Below are 22,341 nucleotides of genomic sequence, written 5' to 3'. Positions count from 1 at the left end.
TGTTACCTGCCTCCATCTTAAACCGATGCTTCCAGGAAGGACCGCTTTATAAATCAATACAATGACTTTGAACCAAGCTCGGTAGTGAATGGGCAGCAGAGCTGATAAATTGTAGTTGTTTGCCATACAATTACCCAAAATATATTAAAGTTAAATGCATGGTTTAGCCTTCTATTTTTATTTTTTTAAATCACAGCCATGGAGTGGGCTGTGGTGGGAGGGGGCTACAGCTTCCTTGATCTTGCAGAATCCTATCCATGAATGGAAGAAGCCTATTCGTTTGCAAAGGGTGATATTTGGATCTAACTCTGAACATTCAATTTCTTTGCCCTAACACATTTTGCTACATATTCTACCAGCAATAGTTTTTCCAGTTGTCCAGCTTTCACTTGTGCTGACCCTTGTTACTTTGTGGGAAACTGAGAGAAGGTATCTCAAACAAATGACCTACTCTCTTCAGCACTGGCCTTAGGAGAACCCCACGATTGACCCCAGTCTGTCACAATCTTTCTACGTATTTAGGCCTCCCCACCTCCATAGAATCCCTGCCTTGACCTCCATCCGAGAATTACAGTGAAATAACATATCAGGACTCTGACCCTCACCCTTACCATGGTAAGCAGGGAACAGACTTACCTTCACCTGTCCCCTACCACAGCTTCTATATACAGCCTCAGCTATGAGCATTGTGAGATCTGCCAACAATATATTTAAGACTCATTGACAGTGTAAAGCCAAGGCCAACACAATGATATGGTCTGCCTCCATTCAACATGCCTCTAGGCTAGGGGTAGCCAAAGTGGTGCCCTTCAGATGTTTTTGGACTCCAACTCCCATCATCTTCAGCCAGCATTGCCAATGGTGAGGGATGATGGTGGGAGTTGTCTAAAATATCTGGAGGGCACCATGTTGGCTATTCCTGCTCTAGGCCATCCATGGAATTTCTAACTCCCTTAGCTGAAAGCTGACTGAGGTCTCAGAGGTGACAAGGGAAGATCAGATAGGGGAGGGTTCAGTTCTCCTCAGCTGTGTTTACCTTTTGATAAAATCAAAAGATAATCCACATGACCCACTATATATGTGAATAAAGATTCCTGATAAAGCAAAGGTGTCCACTCCTTTGAGGTCTAGTCTGGATTCAAACGTACTATGCAGTGCAATCCAGGTCTCTCCTTTGAGAGAGGCTTGGAGGATGACAAGGGAGAGGCCTTTGCAGTTGTAGCTCCTTTTGCGGAATGCTTTCCTCCATAAGGTCTACCTAGTGCATTCAGTGCCAGGTAAAAGCTGACTTTTTCCTAGGCTTGTGAGGGTAAGGATAAGTTGTGCTTCCAAAGCTTGCTGCTATTATTGTGGTTTTTGTGTATTTGTTATGAATTGCATGTTTTTTGAGTAATGTGTTTTTATTATAATGTATTTTACCTATGCTTGTGCTCTCAGATGTGTTGTAAGTCACTTGGTCACCTTTTTCCGTACTCAGGCTTCAATAATAAGTACAATAAATAAATAAATAATAATAATCTTATGCCTGTCAGAAAGAAATCCCTCTGAATTCAATGCTGCTTACTTCCACGTAAGTGTACATGACTGCAGCCTAAATTATGCTGCTCTGCTTTCGTAACACTTCAATACCTGATACTGAGTTCCTTCACTTACTTGATATCTGACTTCTGTTCAAAGATAAATGTCAAGAACTTTGGTTAGGGTGGATTAACAATGGAAGATCAACTGGTATAGAACTATCCAGTGTATTTCTGAAATTAAAATTTAAGTATAGCATGCATTTATTTTCTTGTAAAAATAAATGAAGTAAATTTCACATCCAAATTGTGGTGATAACTTTTTTTACACTGAGGAACAGGACAGGTCATAAACACATTTTTCTCAAATGGTGTTGGTAGCAGGAATATGAACTTTCCTATGTTATAGTTGCCATTCGAGAATATCATATGGAACAATTATTTTCACAGATACTGATGTCATTACATCAGAATAAACTAGGAACGATGTAGTCTGTGTGGCTGCCATCGATGAGGCCTTCCCCATTGTTGTGAATAAACCAGCAAGGGACATCAATGGCATGTCGGGGATCATCTATATAATCCTTCTGCCATCCCCTAAAATGGAAGACACAAAGCCATGAACTCAGACCACCCACATCATGCAGGCAAGTTAGTATCAACTAAAAATTCAGTTTCTGTTTACCTGGTTACTATCAGCGAGCTATTTTTCACATTCATGGTGGCATCTGGTTTCTCTGGATCAGACCCAGGATGGACTTCAAGTATGTTAAAGTCAATTGAGTGGAAAAATTGTCCTTAAAATACAGGTAATAGTAATTATTAAACATTTTTCAATAATTAATACTTTCTCACATGTTCATTATGGTATGACTTAACCATACATACATGATTGATTCAAACATCGCAACTACCTACTATCTCAAAAATGGTTGAATCCCCAACTACAACTACACTCAGGGAGTCTTTTAGTGTGATCCATAGCTTGGGTTTGGCTGACTGCTCCGTTAGCTGGATTTGACTGCAAGGTATCCCTGTAGCTATTTTCATATGCAGCACTATAGCTACTTCACTGACATCCCAATTATATGCACTAACTTTGCATACAGTAGCACATTGCTGTCAGTTAACCTGCCTTCCTTGGATCACAGCACCATCTAGATCTTGTTGATATTGCTGACTGGGAAGGAAACCTGGTGCTGGGGTGGGTGGAAATAATTTTCTTGCCACATACACAATAGATTCCACCACCGACACAATAGAAGTTAAGGAACTATGTGAGAACTTCCAAGAAAAACATAGGGAAATCATTTAATTGTTTCGTACACTTGTCTTTTTATATAAGTAAATTGTGTTTTACAAAGAGGCCTACAGTGAAACTATGCCTTGTGAATAGGGATGTCAGAGAATTCTTACAAAAATGGAAATTGGAGTGGAAATTGCTGATGTTCGCTTCTTTGCCCCATGTTCAGAACAGAAATCAATCCAACTAATATTCACTGCTGCTGCTTTCAACCTACAATGATATGTAACAGATTATGGGTTTTCCCATTTACTGTGTTGCCTTTGCATTGAAATGAATGGGGTGGAATAATGTAATTTATATAATGAATTACGTAACTGATGTAATTTCACCACAATGGACAGTGAGATGAATAATGTTGTTTTGGGCAGAAGACAAACTGCAGTAGAATGGAAACAGTGCTGCAAGTAAAGAATACAGGGTGGTGCAGAAAGTGATGCCTTCTTATAGCCCTACCTATAAATTAAGTGCAACATGAAACAAAACCTTTATAATACTATTTTTGTAAATTGGTACCTAATAAGCCATGAGTTTGCTCAGACAGCCTGTGAGCATCCAGCGTGTAAAATCCTATGAAATCTTGGTGTAGGGGATGTTTTCTCCACACCTGATGCAGCACAATAACAAATTTTACCCCATTGTCCAGTGAGACCTCCAGACTCCTTTTCCATTTGATTATTAGAGTCAAACTAGGTGGAAAAAGAAAGAACGGGCTAAGCAGAGTAATGTGATCATTATTCAGAGCAACAAGAGAGATTGTCCATGTGTTAAGATTGTTATAAGATAAGGCTCTTCTCTGTGTTCCACTGGCAGGGGAAGTTTGTAACGTGGAATACAGTTCTCTCTATGGCAGTGCCCCACTTGTGGAATGCGCTCCCCATTTCACGTCTGTGCCAGGTTAAAGCTTTTCTATTTGCCCAGACATTTTAAGTCTTTTAAGCTGATCACCATTTTAGCCTACTGTTTTGTCATTTTTAGCTGCCTCTATTCATTGCTAGTTGGCATGTTTTACTTTTTATTGATATTATTGACTTTGGATTAATTTTTATTTTATATTCTATATTCCACTCTGCTACCTGCATAGATGCAAAGGCAGGTTATAAATAATAAATAAATAAAATTTATGTTCTGCTTCATCAGACAAGAAGAGAGCTGGATATAAGTTTGCTGTAAAATGTTCTCCTAAAAATTCTCTTCTGCAAATACCAGATATTTTTATTTACCTAACACTCACTGAATATTTGAGATTGATATTGAATGATATTTGATCTTATAATATTTGATATCCAAGTTCAATATTTGACACTATTAGTTGGCATGCCTGTAGCGCATTACCATTTATCAGCTGACTGTTTTTTGTAAGTGTTATGAAATAGTAATTAGTAGCTGAGAACTAACATAGCAAGATACTAGCATTCAATTGTATTTTGAAGATAATATGGAATACTGTTTGGTATTTTTACATAGATTTATTTACATAGAGGCTGTCCCAAATTTCCAAAGAAATTTTATTTCTCCCCCACCGCCTGGATTATTGTTTATTTTGGTCCTCTCCCCCATTTGTTCACATGATAAAATTTTAATTTACCTGGGTTGTTGTAAGATGACTTCATCACGCCAGCTGAATACTGTCCGTTCTTTACCATTCTGAAGGATAATTTCTTCAGTTGTTATTTCTAGTCTTAAATTCTGATGCATATTTATAATCCCAAGTCTTCCAAAATATGTATTTGGTGGTCCTGCATCATTGCTGCTCTTCTTATCACCAATAAGCTGCCCATTGACTACAGTACCTAAAGTGCAGATGATAGTAAGGAATACCATACATACAAATCATTTCTTTACAAATAGCCATTCCCCAGCCTCATGTCTAACCATGGTTTACGACGAGACAGAGCAGTACAAAGAACCCATGGGATAATGAAAAAACTGGAACTGTACTTCCTGTTAAAATGCAATTTGTTCTAATGACAATAGGGTTTTTTCCATCAACACTTAATTAATGACAAAATCCCCTTAGAGAATTCTTGCAAGATTTCACTTGTACTCAAAACAGAGCACCTATGAGCTGTTATGCTCATTCTCCATTTTAATTTGTATCCAAATACTTACCATACTTACCATAGTTATGAGGACCAACATTTAAATATCTCTCAGGATAATTTAATTTTCCCAACTTCCATTGATAGGGATAAATTACAAATTTGTTTGTTCTCTCCAAAAATGGCCAATAGGCTTATGCATGTGCACATAACTACTCCAAAGAAAAACTACTGTTTAATGATACACATGACCTGCATTCCAAAGCCTTTGTTTTCAGAGAGAGAGAGAGAGAGAGAGAGAATTAAAAGCCTAACTTCAAATATACATTAAAGTGGTCTTAACTGGCTTCAACCTTATAAGAGACAGAGGAGAAAACTTGCTGAAAATGTCAGTTCAGTATGCTGTGGCAGTAAACACATACATTCAACACTAGGAATTATGAGGGGAAAACTGTTGAATTTCAAAGAACAAGTATCAAAACTACATTATAAAAACTATTGCATATATAGAATATCGGACACAGATTTGGTTACCCTACAATAAAAAGGAAATCAGACCTCAAGAAAGAACCAGAGTGATTCAACAATCCCAGATTGAATAAGGCTGTAAGATATTTGGGAATCAAATTTGTGGATGACGTCAAAAAAATTGCTAAACTCAACTGTGATGCATTGACTGTAAAGGCTGAGTTGGAAAGATGGAGAAAGTTGGACTTATCAGGTTGGCAAGGATAAATGCAGTATGAATGGCCATTATTTCAAGATTCTTATTTCTGTTTATAGCATTACCTTTGGCAATAGATTTCAGAGAACTGAAAAGTCGGCAAAAGGTTTTAGATAACTTCACATGGTTGGGTAAATGGCCTAGAATCGATACTACCACTATGCAAACCCCCAAACAATGTGGAGGTTTAGCTAATCCTAATTTAAGGAAGTACTATGAAGCAGCCCAGCTAATTTGGTTGAGACAATGGAGTCATTGGGAGGAAAACAAGGATCTCTATAATCTTGAGCTGCTCTTTGTTGAACCCTCATTAGCCCCATTAGAAGGAGAGAGGTCAGATGCTGAATCATACTTTAATCCCATCTCAATTATTAAAAACTTGAGACAAATATAAATCTAAATTCACCAATAGGCAAAAAACCTTGCGGTTTAAGAATGTACCTATAGCCCACAGATATTTCTATCTAACTTAAAAAAGCAGGGAAATTGGGCGGCTATATTGAATGCACCAGGGGAGCAGACGTGACCTCTTCTCTAAGATATTGTACTGCCCTACAGATTTGTCAAAATGCAAACACAATTTGGGTTGGTCTTTCAGAGTCCAATCCACTTGCTGTGTAGCTTGGAAGAATTTGATAACATGTGCCTCTGAGCATATGGTGAGTGGTGGCAACACCTGCCATCTCCAAAGATTTTTGTATGTTTGTTGGGGTTCTTACTTTGCTTCTTTCCTCTGTTACTAATGTTTCTACAGAGAATCTAACCTAGAAAATTTTATTTCCCTCATTATTCATCCTAGAAATCTGTGTCAAATTTATTTTTATTAATTTCAAAGCCTTTTTATTGGTCAATGTCATATGATGGTGAAGACAGCCTTTTGCGTTTCAAATTGGAGGTTATGTTCTATTTCTATTTTGGGTGCATTAACAGTTGAAGCTGAAGTTTGATGTAAAATCAGACTGATTACTATACGTTGCTACTTCAGCAATGACTCTAGCTGTTGGAAAAAAGAGGATGCATGTTTTCAGCCTGCTATGTTTAAATCAGTTCATTTAAGGCAAGGTGAGCACGGTCAATTAAAACAGAGCACACCTAGAATGTTGCTAGAATATATTTCACCTCCCACTGTTTTATCTTGTGCAAACTGAAACACTCCTGAAGTCCACTAGAGACTATTCTGTAGAATAGTCAGTGCCATTATTCCACAATTATCTTTTGAGTTTTTTTAGTGTAAATTTTGCAAAGTGTTGCTGTACTTCACATATTCACAGAAAATGAAAGGAAAATTATTTCCTATAGGAAACTTCACTAAAACGGCAAAGTAAATCAGACATATTTAAAGTGACTATCTGAACTATGTCGTCTTAATAATGTTGCCTCCTCTCTGCTAAAACAAGATCAGCACAGTGCATGTCTTCTTTCTGTTACTTGGGCTGACTGCAGGTGTTGCCACCACTCACCATATGCTCAGAGACACATGTTACCTCCCCGAAGAGGTACGCCTGGCGCCTACACTTCCATCTTTTCGGCGCCAGGTAAAGACCTTTTTATGCTCCCAGGCATTTTAATCTTCTTAACTTTTTAATCTTTTAATCTGTATTTTTAATTTTTGTAGTATTTATTTCGTTTTTGTTGTGTTTTTTGTTGTTTGTTCGTATATGTTTTTGTATTTTTATTATGATATATTGTATTTTATCTCGTTTGTTCACCGCCCTGACAGCTATTTTGCTAAGGGCGGTATATAAATTGAAATAATAAATAAAATAAATACCAAATTCTTCTAAGCTACACAGGAAGTGGATTGGACTGTGAAAGATGGTGTTTGCATTTTGACCAATTTGTAGGGCAGCACAATATCTCAGAGAGAAGGTCAGGTCTCCTGCTCCCCTGGTGCATTCACTATAGCTGCCCAATGTCCCTGCTTTTTAAAGATTGATAGAAATATCTGTGGGCTATAGGTACGCTCTTAAACCGCAAAGTTTTTTTTGCCTATTAGTGAATTTCCCTGCTTTTTCATCCGGCAGGTAAGAAATGGGATCCTGTGCAAGTTTGCTGAGAATGATTGCTCATTTGCATGCTTATTGAGTACAGTGGGATTTACTCCCCTACAATCATGCTTAGGATAAGTAAAACTGACTACAGGGGATGGGGAGGCGAGGAGGAGGAGGAGGGAGGGGAGGAAAGGCAGAAGGGGGAGGGGAGAAGGACAGGTTTGATCATTTGCATGTTTATTCAGTTCAGTGGGATTTATTCCCGTGCAATCATGCTTAGGATAGGTGAAACTGTCTGGGGGGGAGGGAGGGAGGGCTGGAGTGGGCAGAGGAGAGGGGAAGGAGGGGAAAGGCAGGTCTGATAATTTGCATGCTTATTTATTTGTTTGTTTGTTTGTTTATTTATTGCATTTGTATACTGCCCCATGGCCGAACGTCTCCTTAAATATCCATAAAGGCAGAAAAGCATACATTCGTTTAAGCGTAATATCGCAAATACAAACAAGAAAGGGGCTGCTGGTCGGTTTCACGCCTGCCTCGGGAAAGCTTTGTCAATTTCATTCTCTATGGTTCTCCAGTCTCTAAGGAGATACACACGCTGGCAATTGTATTTATAAATTGTATTTATGTTCACCGCCCAGAGAGCTATTGCTAGTCGGGCGGTATATAAGTTTTAAAAATAAAATAAATAAATAAATAAATTGCACTTATTTCTCCAAAAAAGCAAGAAACGTGTCACTCGCCCCTCCTTCTCCCTTTCCTTCCCGCAGCAAAATGATTTGAAACAAAAACCCCAGCCAGTAGAATGAAATTGACAAAGCTTTCCTGAGGCAGGCGTGAAACCGACCAGCAGCCCCTTTCTCACTTGCTGTGCATTGCAGATCTCACCCAGAGCGGCCACCCAGTTTGCAGGCTGGCAAAAAATAAAATGCATCTGCGTAGTAGTTGCAGACAACCCCCCAACACCCCACCATTGTGATGATTGGTTCAATTTTCCCGGGCTTATTCTCGCACATGTGCAAAAGTGCAGATACGTGATTGGCTGAAATGAGAAGGGGCAAGGGGAAACGCCCAAGAACCACCCATCAGCTGTAAAGTCCATGGTATTGCATCCTACCTCCTGAAGGAACAGCGGATGATTCCCAATTTTAAACAGCAAATCGCATTTTTGCCGGTATTGCAAGGAGCGGATTTAACCCACGAAAATGCGTAACAGCACGAGACATCATTTGGATGACCGAAAAATAATGAACACACATAGCGGGCGTGTCAAGCATTTTGCACTTGTCTAGATGAGCCCTCTGTTATCTTTACGGCACCTACTAAAGACCTTCCTCTTTCAACAAGCCTTTTAAGTTGAGACCTTATTCCAGTCTGCGTCTGTTGGAATTGCTTTTTAATATGTTTGTAAACCTTTTCTTAAAAAAAAGTGTGTCGTTAACTTTTTTCTTTTTTTAAGATATCTTCAAAGCTTTTAAAAAATGTTTTTAAAGATGTTTTGTTTTAATATATTTTATGATGTTTTAAAGTGTTTTTAGTGCTTTTGTTTGCCGCCCTGGGCTCCTGCTGGGAGGAAGGGCGGGATATAAATTAAATAATAAATAAATAAATAAATAAATAATATACTATAATAAAGAAAATGTACAGACTTAACAAAGGAAAGAAGGGGGAGAGAGAGAGAGAGAGAGAGAGAGAGAGAAAACCATAGATGGTTTCGTTTGATCCAGTAAGGTAATTCTTGCCATAACCTCTATTGATGCCGTGGAATTTACCATCACAGTTTCTTGAAGACTATGTCTAGTCAGAAACAAAGAGAAAAAGCTCACCTGTAACTGGATCATTTATTAAATTTAACACAGTCCCTGGTTCTTCATTAATATTGAAACAAAGGGCATCTTCTCTCTCAGGCACTGCTATAATGAAGTGTGGATCTCCATCAACTGCAAGGAAGGATGAACACCAATATAATGTTACCATTTGTTGGTAACATACATGATGAGCATAAATTTATCTCCCCTCCCCCTTTCAATTGCCTTTTAGAGAGTCAGTTTTTAAATAAAAAGTGAGAATACAGGAGCTGAAACGATAAGCCTGGATACAGAGAACCATTTCTGTGGGCTCATAGAAATGCCTCTTCCTCTCTAACAACTTAAGAGTTTGTTTTTATATTTGTTAAACTTCCACTTACGCCAAGGTGTTCAGGATGGTGGTATTGTGACTCTCATCCTGCCCCTAATCTATTATTGGTCACTTGATGACCGTACAAATATAATGTGTAGGGAGGCGAGGAAGAAAGGACCCATTTGTTCCATTTTCCCATTTCCTAATTGTAGGCATTTCTTCTAGTCCCATACCAGTAAATGGAAAGGTGAAAAAGACTGAAAACACACTAGTCACCTACAGCAAAGCATTTCTATTGGCCAAAACTGGAGGGGGAATGGATTGATCTGCTGATCAGTTGCAAAATCTCTTTGAAGCTGATTTTTTTTAAAAAGCACTTGAGCTGATCCCACCAGGTTTTACAGTAAAAAGCGGTAGGGTTTGACTAGTGTCATGTGCACACATTTTCAAAAGAGAGAGGTGGAGATGACTATACCAGCTTCCAAGAAGCTTCAATTTAACTCTTAAGGGGAATTTTTAAAAATAAGAAAGAGTTTTTGAATGTGCTAGAAGATATGTGAATTACTAATCGCTGTCAGGTTGGTGTCCTTAGCAGTCACACACAAATCTATTGCAGATGTACTGGTGAGGTTGTTAGAAGCTATAGCAGATATCACTTTAAATACTATCAAAAAACCCTGCCCAACTGAGCATTGACGGGACAGAGAAAAAACAAGATTATGCGTACTATGGGCAGCAGCAACAGCAGCAGCTTGAAAGTACTGCCTCCAAGTCTCATCTTTCCACTGCCAAATTATACATTAAGCACGTTTTTATTTCAGCAAGTAACACCTCTGGATTTTTGAAAAAAATATATGGCAAGGGGACAGTTAAAGCTCTCATCTCATGGTCATGAGTCATGAGCCAGATCAGGGGTGGGGAGCACAATAGCTTCTTCTGAAGAAAGGGAGTGGCTAATTCTAAGCATGCTTTTTGAAAAGTGTGGATAATGTAATATGTTGTTTGGCCCTTACGTAGAGATGGAAAAATCTGTCAGTTTTGGTTCCTCATTCTTGCAGTCTTAAGTTTGGTTACATCAGTTTGTTATTTTTTTTTAAATCCTCATGAAAATTCATCTGCATTTTAGTATAACTGTCTCCTAATATACATGCTTGTATGTAATGTTGCCCAATTTACAATGTTTTGCAAACCATTTTTCATAAATGCATTTTGTATATTATTTTCACTTATATCAAGTCGTTTCTGACTTATGGCAACCCTATGAATAGGGTTTTCATGGTAAGCAGTATTCAGAGGGGGTTTACCATTGCCTTCCTCTGAGGCTGAGAGGCAGTTACTGGCCCAAGGTCGCCCAGTGAGCATCATGGCTGTGTGGGGATTCAAACTCTGGTCTCCCAGGTTGTATACACACACACATATTTATGCACACTTTAACATAGTATTTGCATTCTTGTACACATTATTTGGCTGGATAACACTATTGCTAAATTCTGAGAAGCGTGAATTTTGAAAGACAGCAAAGTTTTGGGCTTTTTTTTGTAAACAGCTGTGTTTTGGTTCTTGTATTATTTCGAAAAGTGTGAATTTGGTAGGTTTGCCTTTAAATGTGAACTGAATCAAATTTCTTCCTCATCTCTGTCTTGAAATGGCTTTTGTCTTTGATGTCGATGCTTCATTAAGGAAATAATTTGGGTAACCCTTTGTACTGAGAACACACGTTTCTGAGGTTGCAACAAATAGGTGCTTCAAGACAAGACTGGCCCTAGCAGAGTGCCTCTCCCCTCAGCTCTCAGAAACAATCAGTGAAGGTCTGCAGGAGATTGCCTCAGGCCAAAGGGTTCTTACTAGCATGGCCTCTTTAAGAAGGCCCCAATCCACTTCTGTAGGGGTCAGGACAGCCTCTCCAGCAGCCAAGTCAGGAGATGGATGGGGCAGAGAACAGCTGATAATGCCTGGGGCTGATGTATGTCTCCTGCAGCTGCTGAGCATCAATGGGGGGTGGGGTGGAGAAGAAACCTGAGGAGCTGCTGTCCCTAGGATCTCCTGGAGCTTTTTTCTCCACCAGTTGGGAGGTACAGGGGGCTTGGAGAAAAAGCTTTCCTGGCCATCCAAACCCTCAAGAGCAAGGATACTATGAGATTGACCCACTGGGGGTAACCCTGGAATATCCTGCAAAGGGGCTAGCCAGAGGACCTCTAGACCTATCCCTTCCGAAGCAGTGGTGTGGTCATCCAGGGTCTCAGGGGGTCTTAGACCCCTTTCTCTTTTGGGAGCAGGGTCCCTACGTCTCCAGCATTCTATGAACCAATCAACATGAAAGGCAGCCACTGCGAAGAGTCTTCTAACATGTTTCCTCGTCCTTTCCTGCTGATTGGAGACAATTGGGGTGAAAGGAGGTGAGTCAGCCACTGAGAAAACTCTTTTCAGTAGCTAACACTCTTCTCTTTCATGCTTTTGGCTCCTAGGGATGCCTGTTGTTGTGGGAGAAGGCATTAACAAGGATCTCATTCTTAACCCAGCAGCAAAAAAAGAGGGAGGGGAGCAGCTGTGACGGGACCCTGCAGTTCTGAATTTACCACTACGCTACTGTTCCCAAGCTCCATACTCCAGAGAAAGGGGCTACTGGAAAGCCACCGGACTCCAAAGTTGAAGCAAAGCCTAGCCCCATCCCACCAAGGGCACAGGAAACAGGTGGAACTCTGGGCTTTTGCAGTGGCTGTCCAAGGAGAAGACCCCAGTATAAGTATGGGCAAAAGGCCTTGAAAAGGACTTCTTGTGACTTCTTGTGAGGATTTAGACCAGACTGTCGGTTTCACTTGAAAGGTGGTTTTTCCAGGTATCATACCATCAGGTGGGTTTTAGAGCGCCTGGTGTTCAAAGGCAGAAATGCACGAGAGTCAAGACTTTGGCTGCTCCTTCAAGCTTGACCCCAGTCCATTCCGAATGAACTGTACACTGGATCTGTGTATCTGTCTTCAGACAGAAAACTCTCAGCCAAAAAATAATATAAGGAGCAGCAAACATAACAATACACATCTTGACTCCAAACAGGAAATATGTACAAACAGTAAAAAACTGTAAACAACCACCTGAGCAGTAACATGACTCATGCAGTCAATGTAATGCAAACTGGATAGAACTGAAACAAGTCGAAGAGTTATTAAACAATAGCAACAATTATCTCCAGAAAAGACTAGGCAGCCCCCCTCAAAAGGGAGGGCCCTGATGATATGATACCTGGGAAAACCACCTTTCAGGTGAGACTAACGGTCCATTTCCCCCAGGTAGCATACCATCAGGTGGGATGTACCAAAACAGTCCCGGTAGGGTGGCCCCAAGCTGTCTAAGAGCAGGACAGTACCTGTTGCAATCAGAAGCATAGCGATTCACTTTGTAGTGCCTAATGAAAGAACTTGAAGTGGACCAAGAGGCAGCTCTACAGATATTTGCAATTGGAGCATTGGTTGCAAAGGCAGCCATAGAGACTTCTGACCTAGTTGAATGAGCTGTGATGTTTTGGGGCACTGGAACATTAAGGAACTCATGGACCCAGGTGATGCAGGTACGTAGCCAGCGTGGCTGTGTTGAACTGGTAACCCTCCTGCCCAATGTCCTCAAAGGAAAGGATACAAGTAGAGATTCTGTCATGTGAATGTCTCTAGTCCTGGTTAGGTAGACCTTAAGGACTCAACGAACATCCAGAGAATGCCAGGCTTTCTCAAGAAGTTAGCTTGAATGAGGACAGGAGAAGGGTAGGACCATGTCCTGGCTGCAGTGGAAGGTGGAGGACACCTTAGGATGAGAAGCCAGATCTGTACTTAGTAAATGGAATCCTGACAAGTGAGGATCAGGCTCCCAGATAAAAAAACTCTGCAGGCAGAGGAGATTGCCACAAGAAAGAGCACCTTGAAGGAGAGCAAGTGTAACAGAACAAACTGCAGTTTAGGCACAGTTATCCATGCCAAGACTGACCTTGTGGAAAGGAACATGATATAATGGGCCCCCGGTAACTCTAATGCCAGAGAGATGGATGGGGACTCAGGCCAGTGAATGACCTGGGTATGAATGAGGTAAACCTAGAGAGCCCCTTGAACAACTAATGAATGTCCAGCCTCTTCCACAGGATGAGCTGGATTGGAATGAAATGAGTTGGGACCAAAGGATGCCCTCTTAGTGAAGGTTGTCTTGGAGAAAAAATGTAAGAGATGGCCGAAACCTCCTGACGCAGAATGTTAGGCTTCAGCCCCATATTCAAACCAGGAAGGATATATCCCCTGAGAAGAACACCACTTGGAAGGCATGACCCATGAACTCTGGTAGATCTGGATCCTGGAGGATAGGATTGTAGCGATGATCGCCCTGAAAGAAAGCCCCCAATGACTTGACTGCCACTGCTGAAAAAAACAGACTCCGGAAGGTTGCCTAGGACAGATGACCTGGCTTCACTGGCAACCCCCTTGAATCCATGATGGACAGACTCAGGAGAACTGAACACCATGGCCAGTGCGAGGTCAGTATAAGATGGGAATTCAGTCTGTGCCACCAGGAGTAAAGGAGGCCAGGTGTAGAGCAGACTGCCAGAAAAGCGGTGACTACGTCTGCTTCCATCTTGAGACAACTAGTGAAGAAGTGGGGAAAGCTGAATGCTGTGAATCAAAATGAACAGATTCACAGACGGAGGACCAAACCTACAAGCAACTGATGGAGACCTCATAATGGAGTTTGCACTCCCATGCCCCCACTTGTTGCCTGCTAACCAGGACCACTTCCAATTCCATGTCACTGGTGAGATGCTCTGTCCTGAAGGAGCACAGGGACACCTGGCCCAGGGAACTAGACCTGCTTGAAGACTCATCAACTGAGTACCCCCCAAGGGGGATGAGCCAAGTAAAGAGCAGACTTATGCCTGTGCTATATGTCAAGCTTGAGGCTCAGTGAAATGATTCCTCTGAGCAGCATAACTTTCTTGGCAAGAACTGTGCAACCAGATTGCGTTAAGCAGATTTGCAGAGGTTTGTGAGGCATGTTAAGACAGGACCACGCAAGCCAAGATGGTGGCAATCGTGTCCCATAAAAAAAGCGTTCTCAGAAGCACCAGTGAATCAACAGACTCGGTCTGGAAGGTTCATTGGCCCCTGGGATGTTCAACCAAGCCTGACTAGGATGCAAAAGAGGACCTTAAAAGCAGCATGGCAAGATGCACTGGAGATGCCATGGTGGAGGAAACTCCAACTTATTGTTTCCAGCAAACATGGCCCACTGGCCAAGATATCTGACTACCACTACATCATATGGTCACCTGGTAAAATTTAAATTCCTATTTGAAGAGGAAACCAGTCGGAAGATTAAACAACTTGATGAATTCCAAAATGAAAGAAACATCTTAAAGACTATTGCCCTCAGAAACCAATTGGAATTCCTTATGTTGTTTCTGGCAGAAGAAGATTGCACCTCCATGGAATCCACAAGTCTAGGGAGTTGCTTCATAATCTGTACCATTGTCTTAAGGCTACCCTCTAATTACACAGAGAGATAGCCAACAGCTTGGGTATCCTTACTATTGTTTTACGGCTACTGTGCACAGGAAGGGAGCCAGCAGTTTGGCTGGGTCCAAGAAGATAAGGCAAATACGTGGAAGACAAGGCTAGCAGTTATCACCAGACATGATGAACATGCTCTGACTGCATAAACAGGAACAAAATGCTTTGAAACCCTAGCCATCTAAAACCACGAGAGCATGCTGCTGCACTCATGTCCTGTCTCCAAGCCTCCCTTGGACATGTGGGGCTGCTGGAAAGTCAGCCACAGGAAATAAATACCCAGGGACATATTCTGACTAAGTACCTGTGCAGTAACCAGTCCAGAGGACTACCTGTCAAAACAAAAAGAGGAAAATAAAAAAAAATCCACTAAAATACTTAATTGCAGGTAGGGAAGCCGATTATCCATACAAATATGCCAATGTGTGTAACCTTGAGCCAAGTTACACAAATTTAACAGTGAAGCAAGCCTTACCCAAAGGCTATATTGTTTTGATAAATTTAATATGGAATTTTAAACTGTTGTAAGTTGCTCAGGGACCTGCAGATGAAGATCAGGAGTTGACTGAACCACCACCACCTTCCAGGCAAACGGCACCTCAGCACATATATCCCAATGTGAGTAACCTTGAGTCTAGTATCACAAATGGAAACCGCAAAGTAAGCATTACCAAAGGCTAAATGGAATTTTAAACTGTCTTAAGTCACCCAGGAACCAAGCAACCAGCTTAATTTATGATATCCCGCTAAGTTACGCTTACCCAGGAGGGTAACCAGCAGACCCTTGAAACTTCCAAGGAAGTCCCTGGATAAATCCAAATGTTTACTCAAGACAGTTACGAAGGACTGCAACTGTTCAGAGAAGCAAACTGGAGCTTTGCACTGACTCCCCAGAAACAAATAGGGCAGAAAATCTTGTGTAAGTGACAAAGCTGTATATCTTGCTTATTTACATTTTCCCACCGGGATGACAGTAAGATCTTCCTCTGTAAGGAAGTCATTGGATAAATAAAAAAAAATTACACAGTTATGAAGGGCTGCACCTGTTCAGAGGAACAGTCTGGAGCTTTGAGCTGAAGCTCATGAGGCAATTCATATACTGTACATTCACTACACTGAGGTCCCCTAGAGGAGCCACAAGGGATGCAAAAATTTACACAGACAGTTACGAAAGGCTGCAAAAGTTTACACATAGTTATGAAGGGCTGTAACTGTTCAGAGGAACAGTCTGCAGCTTTGAGATGAAGCTCATGAGGCAATTCATATGCCCTCACTACACTGAGGTCCCCTGGAGGAGCCACCACGTTATTCTACTGTTGCCTCTGGAAATGGCCTGCTGTTGTTCAGGCTTAGGGAGAAGGGAATCAGGTCCTGCTGTTCTAGTGCCTCTAATATCTCTGCCCAAAGGTTTTGGAGAGTACAGCTAGGCCCTTTCCACAGTCGGAACACGGGCTGGGACCAAGTGAGAACAGAGGTACCATAAAAAAGGCAGAAAAGCTCCTCAGCAGAGGACTATGACATATCTCTGCCCAAGGATTCTGAACAGAAAACCTAAGCCCTTTCCACAGTCACTGGACAGAGGAGGTTCAAGTGGAAAACAGAGGTACCATAAAAATGGTGGAAAACCTCCCCAGCAGAGGCCTATGCCATATCTCTGCCCCAGGATTCTAAGTAGCAAAGCTAGACCCTTTCCCCAGGGTCCTGAGAAGCTAGACCCTTTCCCCAGGGTTCTGAGTGGAAAAGCTAATCCCTTTCCACAGGCACTGGGCAGACCCAAACTGCAGTGGAGAGTGATAAAGCGCTGCCAAGTTCTTTCAACCAGAAGCAGTGTCCACACCAAATGTTGCTGTTCTGGTGAAATTTCTAAGGAGGAATACTTGGAAGGCCCAAGTTTGGCTGCCTTGCTTACCTTAGGGCAAGAGGTGACCAAAGTATTACACATAGGAAGAACTGAGCACACAAGGTGAAGCCCAAACTGCAGTTCAACATTCCACCTGGTGGAATTCCTTCTGATGCAGATAGATGGAACTGAGATAGACAGAACTGATGGCCTGTTCCATGAGATAGGTGGAACTGATGGCCCTTGAGATGGCTGCTGCTGCTGCTGCATATCACTGCACTGTGCATCAATAGTGATATCCATAAAAACACCACAGGATGGCCCAGCCATGGTTATATGCACACAGTAGAGGGGAGCAGTACCAAGCATTATATGGATAGATTCCTGATTGATCAACACACGCACAGGTAGAGGGGTGCGATGGAATGGTGAGGTTAAAAATAACCATACACAGTAGAGGGGAGCGGTTTGACCTCTAAATGCAGCCAAGAAATGCAGCCAAGGGCAAAAATCACTGCACACAGTAGAGGGGAGAGGTTTGTGCTCTAAATGCAGCCAAGGGCAAAAATCACCACTCACAGTGGAGGGGAGTGGTTAGATGTCTAAACGCAGTCAAGAGAGAAAAACATTTTTTAAATGTGCCCCTGTGCTAGTCTGACCGTAGTATCTACACACTGAGACATGGGGTGGGTCAGGGTATCTCCCTCTCACGAGAGGAAACTCTCATTTGAACTGTACTGCTGCTTTTCCACTCTATGTTGTTGAACTCTGTTTTTTAATATCTATTTTGTATCTTCCTTTTATATCTGTTTAATTGTGGTAGCCTATGGCTTTGATCAATAAAGACTTCGTTCATTCATTCATTCAATTTTTTTTTATTACTGCCTAGACTTCTGCCGTGTCTGAAGAGGAAAGGAAGAAGGCACAGATGGGAGGAACAGACTTGAGCCTGTACAAAAAGGGGGGAGGCAGAAAAGGGCAAGAAGACTAATAGGGGAGAGGAAGCAAAATGGTGGTCATGAAAAGAGACTGCAAGGTTGTGACTGAAGCAGCAGCCCAGGAAGCGACTGAGGAGGCAGCGACTGACAGGGTGATCCACCCCAGCTAGCCACAGTGGCCGAAGGGACCGTGGACACAATCGGGCAGTAGGGGGGGAAAGAAGCTGCAGTTGGGTGGCATGGGAGGGAACACGGCCTCCAGTTAACTTGAGGGGAGGAGAGAGATGCTAGGAGGAGAGAACTCCCAGCAGCTGCAAGGCTGGTGGCCAAGCCTGAGAAGGAATAATAATAATAATAATAATAATAATAATAATAATAATAATAATAATAAAATTTTATTTCTAGGCCGCCTATCTGTCCGAATTAATGGAAGGCCAGCTGTATTAACACGACAATCTTTTTAAATAACAAGCAATTAAGAGAGAACAGAATACACAACAAAAAAGAGGAACATGGTAATAGAGAACACAATAAAGGAACGAACTCACAAGGCAGAAGAATCCAACATAGGACAAAGGGAGGAATGGACTGGGGTCAAGCTGGAAGGAGCAGCTGAAGTCTTGACTCTCATGCATTCCTGCCTTTGGACATCAGATGGCACTTCAACCCACCTAATAGTATGCTACATGGATAAAATTGTGGAGCCTGAGGGAATGAATTGAGAATCTGTAGCAAGGGCTAAAACCTCAATAAAGTCAAACTTATTGCCCTGCTGTTGCTTGTGGTGATAACTGTAACTCACGATTGGACCTAATGGAACCCACAGATCAAGTAGCCTTCAATGTGCCCCTTCCCCAGGAGGCACTCATACCATCCATCACAAGGAGCCCTAACTGCTATATTTTTACTTGGAAGCAATCAAGCAGAAGGATCTGAGGATTCTTGGCTGCCATTACTGCAATAACAAAAAAAGGAAATAAGATTTCTCCCTGTTCTCTGCAGACTTTAAGAAAGAAACTTACCGCTAACGTAATGGTAAGGAGTCGATGGACTGCTATACTGACTAGATGGGAAGGACTGACTTTTTGCTATTTCAAAAGAAAGAAAATGCAATTAAACACAACTCAGAAAGGATTGCCTTTAAATTTTTCAAAAAACACCAAGCTGCTATCATCATTTCATGGATGTAGCCTGGTGGTTCTCATTTGCATAGTTGATGTTCAGGTCCAGTCAATCAAACCAAATAATAGGTAGTGCCCAATGAAGTCATCCTATTAGCATCATGTCTTCTGTCTGCACCATGAGGCTTCCTCTCCCTCTCGTCTCCCTGCCTTTCAATCTGCTCTAGAGAGTTGGGGGAACTACCAGAACAGATTTAGGGGGCGTGGGGAGAGGAGAGGGACAGGAAGTCGTGTTACACAGGCAGAAGTCCTTGTGCTAGTGGGATGACTTTGTTGGATACAACCCAATACTGCCAACTTTTTAAGAATCAAAGCCCTCTTGGAAAATAATGAGAAAACTAGGGTAGTAATTTAATTTTAATATGTGTATTAATTTAGACTAGGATCATGCTCCAAGCTAAAATATGTAAAATGCTTCATATAGCTGTGCTGTAACAGTGAATAATATATTTCAGTATTATTCTACTCTACAAATGTAAGCATATCCCACTTAAGTGGATGGCACAGAAAGAGGAGTGAAATTATAACTGTGATGAACTTGAGCAGAAAGATTGCAAGCCCTTAAATCTGAATTAAATAGTTTACTCAGAAGACCTTTGACATGAACTATCACTTGTTTTGTAATGGTTTTCTCTCTGGTTCATTCAAATCTAGAGCTCAGTGTTAAAAATGAAAATGAGCCAGTCAAATTAACCACACATCAGTGATCAAGAATCAGGCAGAATTAAGCACTTTTTAATATATTGTCACTTTTTTGTATTTTCTTTTCTATTGAAGTATACAATACAGTGTGACACTCTGTTGGAAATTAATAAAGTAAAATGAAAAAAAAGGATTGGGCAGAAATATAGTTAGAATTGAACTTACCTTCAGCTGTTTCCATGGGTGTTTAAAAATAAGAGAGAAAGAAAAGTTAATCTTTATGATAGTCTTTTCTGACCACTTTGCATTTTTATTGCAGAATTCTTTCAATAAACTTAGAATAGATGGTGTGCCTGAGTTAGGTTTCAAGCCTTTTAGACAAAGATGCAGAGCTGTTATTTCTGATTCTAAAAAGTGGTTCAAGTGAAGAACCTATCCCTTTTTAAATGCCCTTGGCTCTGAAGCTAATGTCAGAGCGCTTATATGGGGTTCTTCATATGATCAATCATCCCTCACTTTCATGTCTATTCCAGGTATGCAAGTACCAGTTTCCTTCACCTCTTCTAGATAGTGTTCGATTCCACCCACTAAACTCAAATCATTCATCTCAATTTGCAAATCTTTGGGTTTCAAAGGGGACTTCCTGCCAAAATGAAACAAAGTTATAATGTCATCGAGAGGGAGGGAATGGGCCAGAAGAACCTCTAGTGCAATGGGGGCTTGACCATTAGAGCCTTCTTACTTCTGTCTACTTTCTTACAAGCAGTTCAAGGGGTGGCACTTTCTCTCTTCCTCCTCCTCCTTAGTCTCTCAGTGTTGTCCTTATAGAACTCAGCAGGGAGGAGGATGACCTCTGCCTGTCACTACCTCTGGCTGTGCTTACTGTTGGTCTCCCTACTTTTTGTTCTACCAGTTCCAATGGGCACCAAACACTACTGTTCTGGTGGAGTTAACATTCAACCTTAAAGTTTGTACTTGTTATTGTTTTCTGGCCTTGTAACCATCACAGGACAAAGACAATGACTTCACTTTCCTCAGAAATGAGAGCTAAGATCAGGCACACATACACCCAAACTACACTCTAGCTCAGTGGTTCTCAAACTTTTTTGGTTTGCGGCACACTGTAAAACATATAAAAATTTTCTGGCACACTTCGTGTACAAAATTAAAAATATATTAATATATCTTAAACTATGAATAAAATAACTTAATAATAATATACTTTCATAATATTCGCAGCACACCTAGTCACCTCTTGCAGCGCACCAGTGTGCCCCGGCGCACCATTTCAGAATCACTGCTCTAGCTACTGGACTAAATTGGCCCTTCCAACACCCAGATAAGAGCAATGTAGGTTGTCAATCCTGAAGCAGAGAGGCTGCTTGGGTTTCTGGATCTTTAGGAGTCTGTTATCTATCAAAGAATCATTGCCAGTTTGTCATGTGTTCAAAGAGAGCTTGGAGGCCACATCTGATGCTTGTCTGTTGGGTATGACTGAATATATATAAACCCATTCATATAGCAACATAAATCATACATTTCTGTTTTGCTCTTGGGGAAAATGATAATCACATAGGCTAGCTATTGCTCTTGGGCATTTCAGAAAGCCATGCAACTGGGAAACAAAATATGTGTACCTTCTATCGGTTTGTCAGCAACATCCTCATCATCTTCGGGCTTTGTGACCACCATGGACGTCAACGGAGTGACAAATTTATATTTCAAAGACATTTCCAGAGCTTGAGCAGTAAGATTTGTCTTTTCATCTCCCTTTGCTATTGAGCTAAATGCAAGAATATCACAGAAGCATTTAAGTACTAACTGTTTTGAAAAAACAGGAATCCCAGTTATTTGGATTATATCAAATGAAGTTTATTTTTTATTGTTTATTTTATTTATTTATATCCTGCCCTTCCTCCCAGTAGGAGCCCAGGGCAGCAGACAAAAGCACTAAAAACACTTTAAAACACCATAAAACAGACTAAAATACATTAAAAACAAAACATCCTTAAAAACATATTAAAACAAAACATCTTTACAAACATTTTTTTAAAGCTTTAAAAACATTTTTTTTAAAAAAAAAAAGCTTTAAAAACATATTAAAAGGGAAATCCAACACAGATGCAGACTGGAATAAGGTCTCTACTTAAAAGTTTTGTTGAAAGAGGAAGTTGTCCTGTTAGCATAAGGACTTCTGTCTGTACAGTGGGACTTCCTCTCCCAACACAGCCACTGTACCCAAATCTGTTCTGGAGGGTTGGGGGAATCCTCAGAACAGATTGTGTGGTGTGGGTGTGTATCTAATCCATATTAAGGGTATTCCATGTATGAGTTAAAGATAGGTGTGTGTGTGTGTGTGTGTGTGTGTGTGTGTGTGTGTGACAGAGAGAGAGAGAGAGAGAGAGAGATTGTTTATGCATGTGTTAAAGTCTCTGCAATTATGTGTGTGTGTGGCTCCACCCACTTAGCCCCAGTACTTCTGGAATGCGATCCATGATAACT

General features: G+C 41.1%; 1 protein-coding gene across 1 annotated transcript in view; it reads right to left on the bottom strand.

Annotated features, from left to right (window-relative positions):
- Positions 1-1,749: 1,749 nt before the first annotated feature.
- Positions 1,750-22,341, bottom strand: part of LOC133380554 (inter-alpha-trypsin inhibitor heavy chain H3-like) — an 82,968-nt gene continuing 62,376 nt past the window's right edge. The window contains 7 exon segments of the mRNA XM_061618013.1: positions 1,750-2,114; positions 2,203-2,314; positions 3,337-3,509; positions 4,409-4,613; positions 9,404-9,517; positions 19,039-19,104; positions 21,456-21,622. Coding sequence (XP_061473997.1) covers positions 1,985-2,114; positions 2,203-2,314; positions 3,337-3,509; positions 4,409-4,613; positions 9,404-9,517; positions 19,039-19,104; positions 21,456-21,622 — 967 coding nt within the window. The 3' untranslated portion in view covers positions 1,750-1,984.

Source organism: Rhineura floridana, chromosome 3 (genome assembly GCF_030035675.1).
Source record: "Rhineura floridana isolate rRhiFlo1 chromosome 3, rRhiFlo1.hap2, whole genome shotgun sequence".
Lineage (NCBI taxonomy): Eukaryota > Metazoa > Chordata > Lepidosauria > Squamata > Rhineuridae > Rhineura > Rhineura floridana.
Note: the sequence above shows the minus strand (reverse complement) of the source record. Positions and strands in the feature narration are given on the sequence as shown.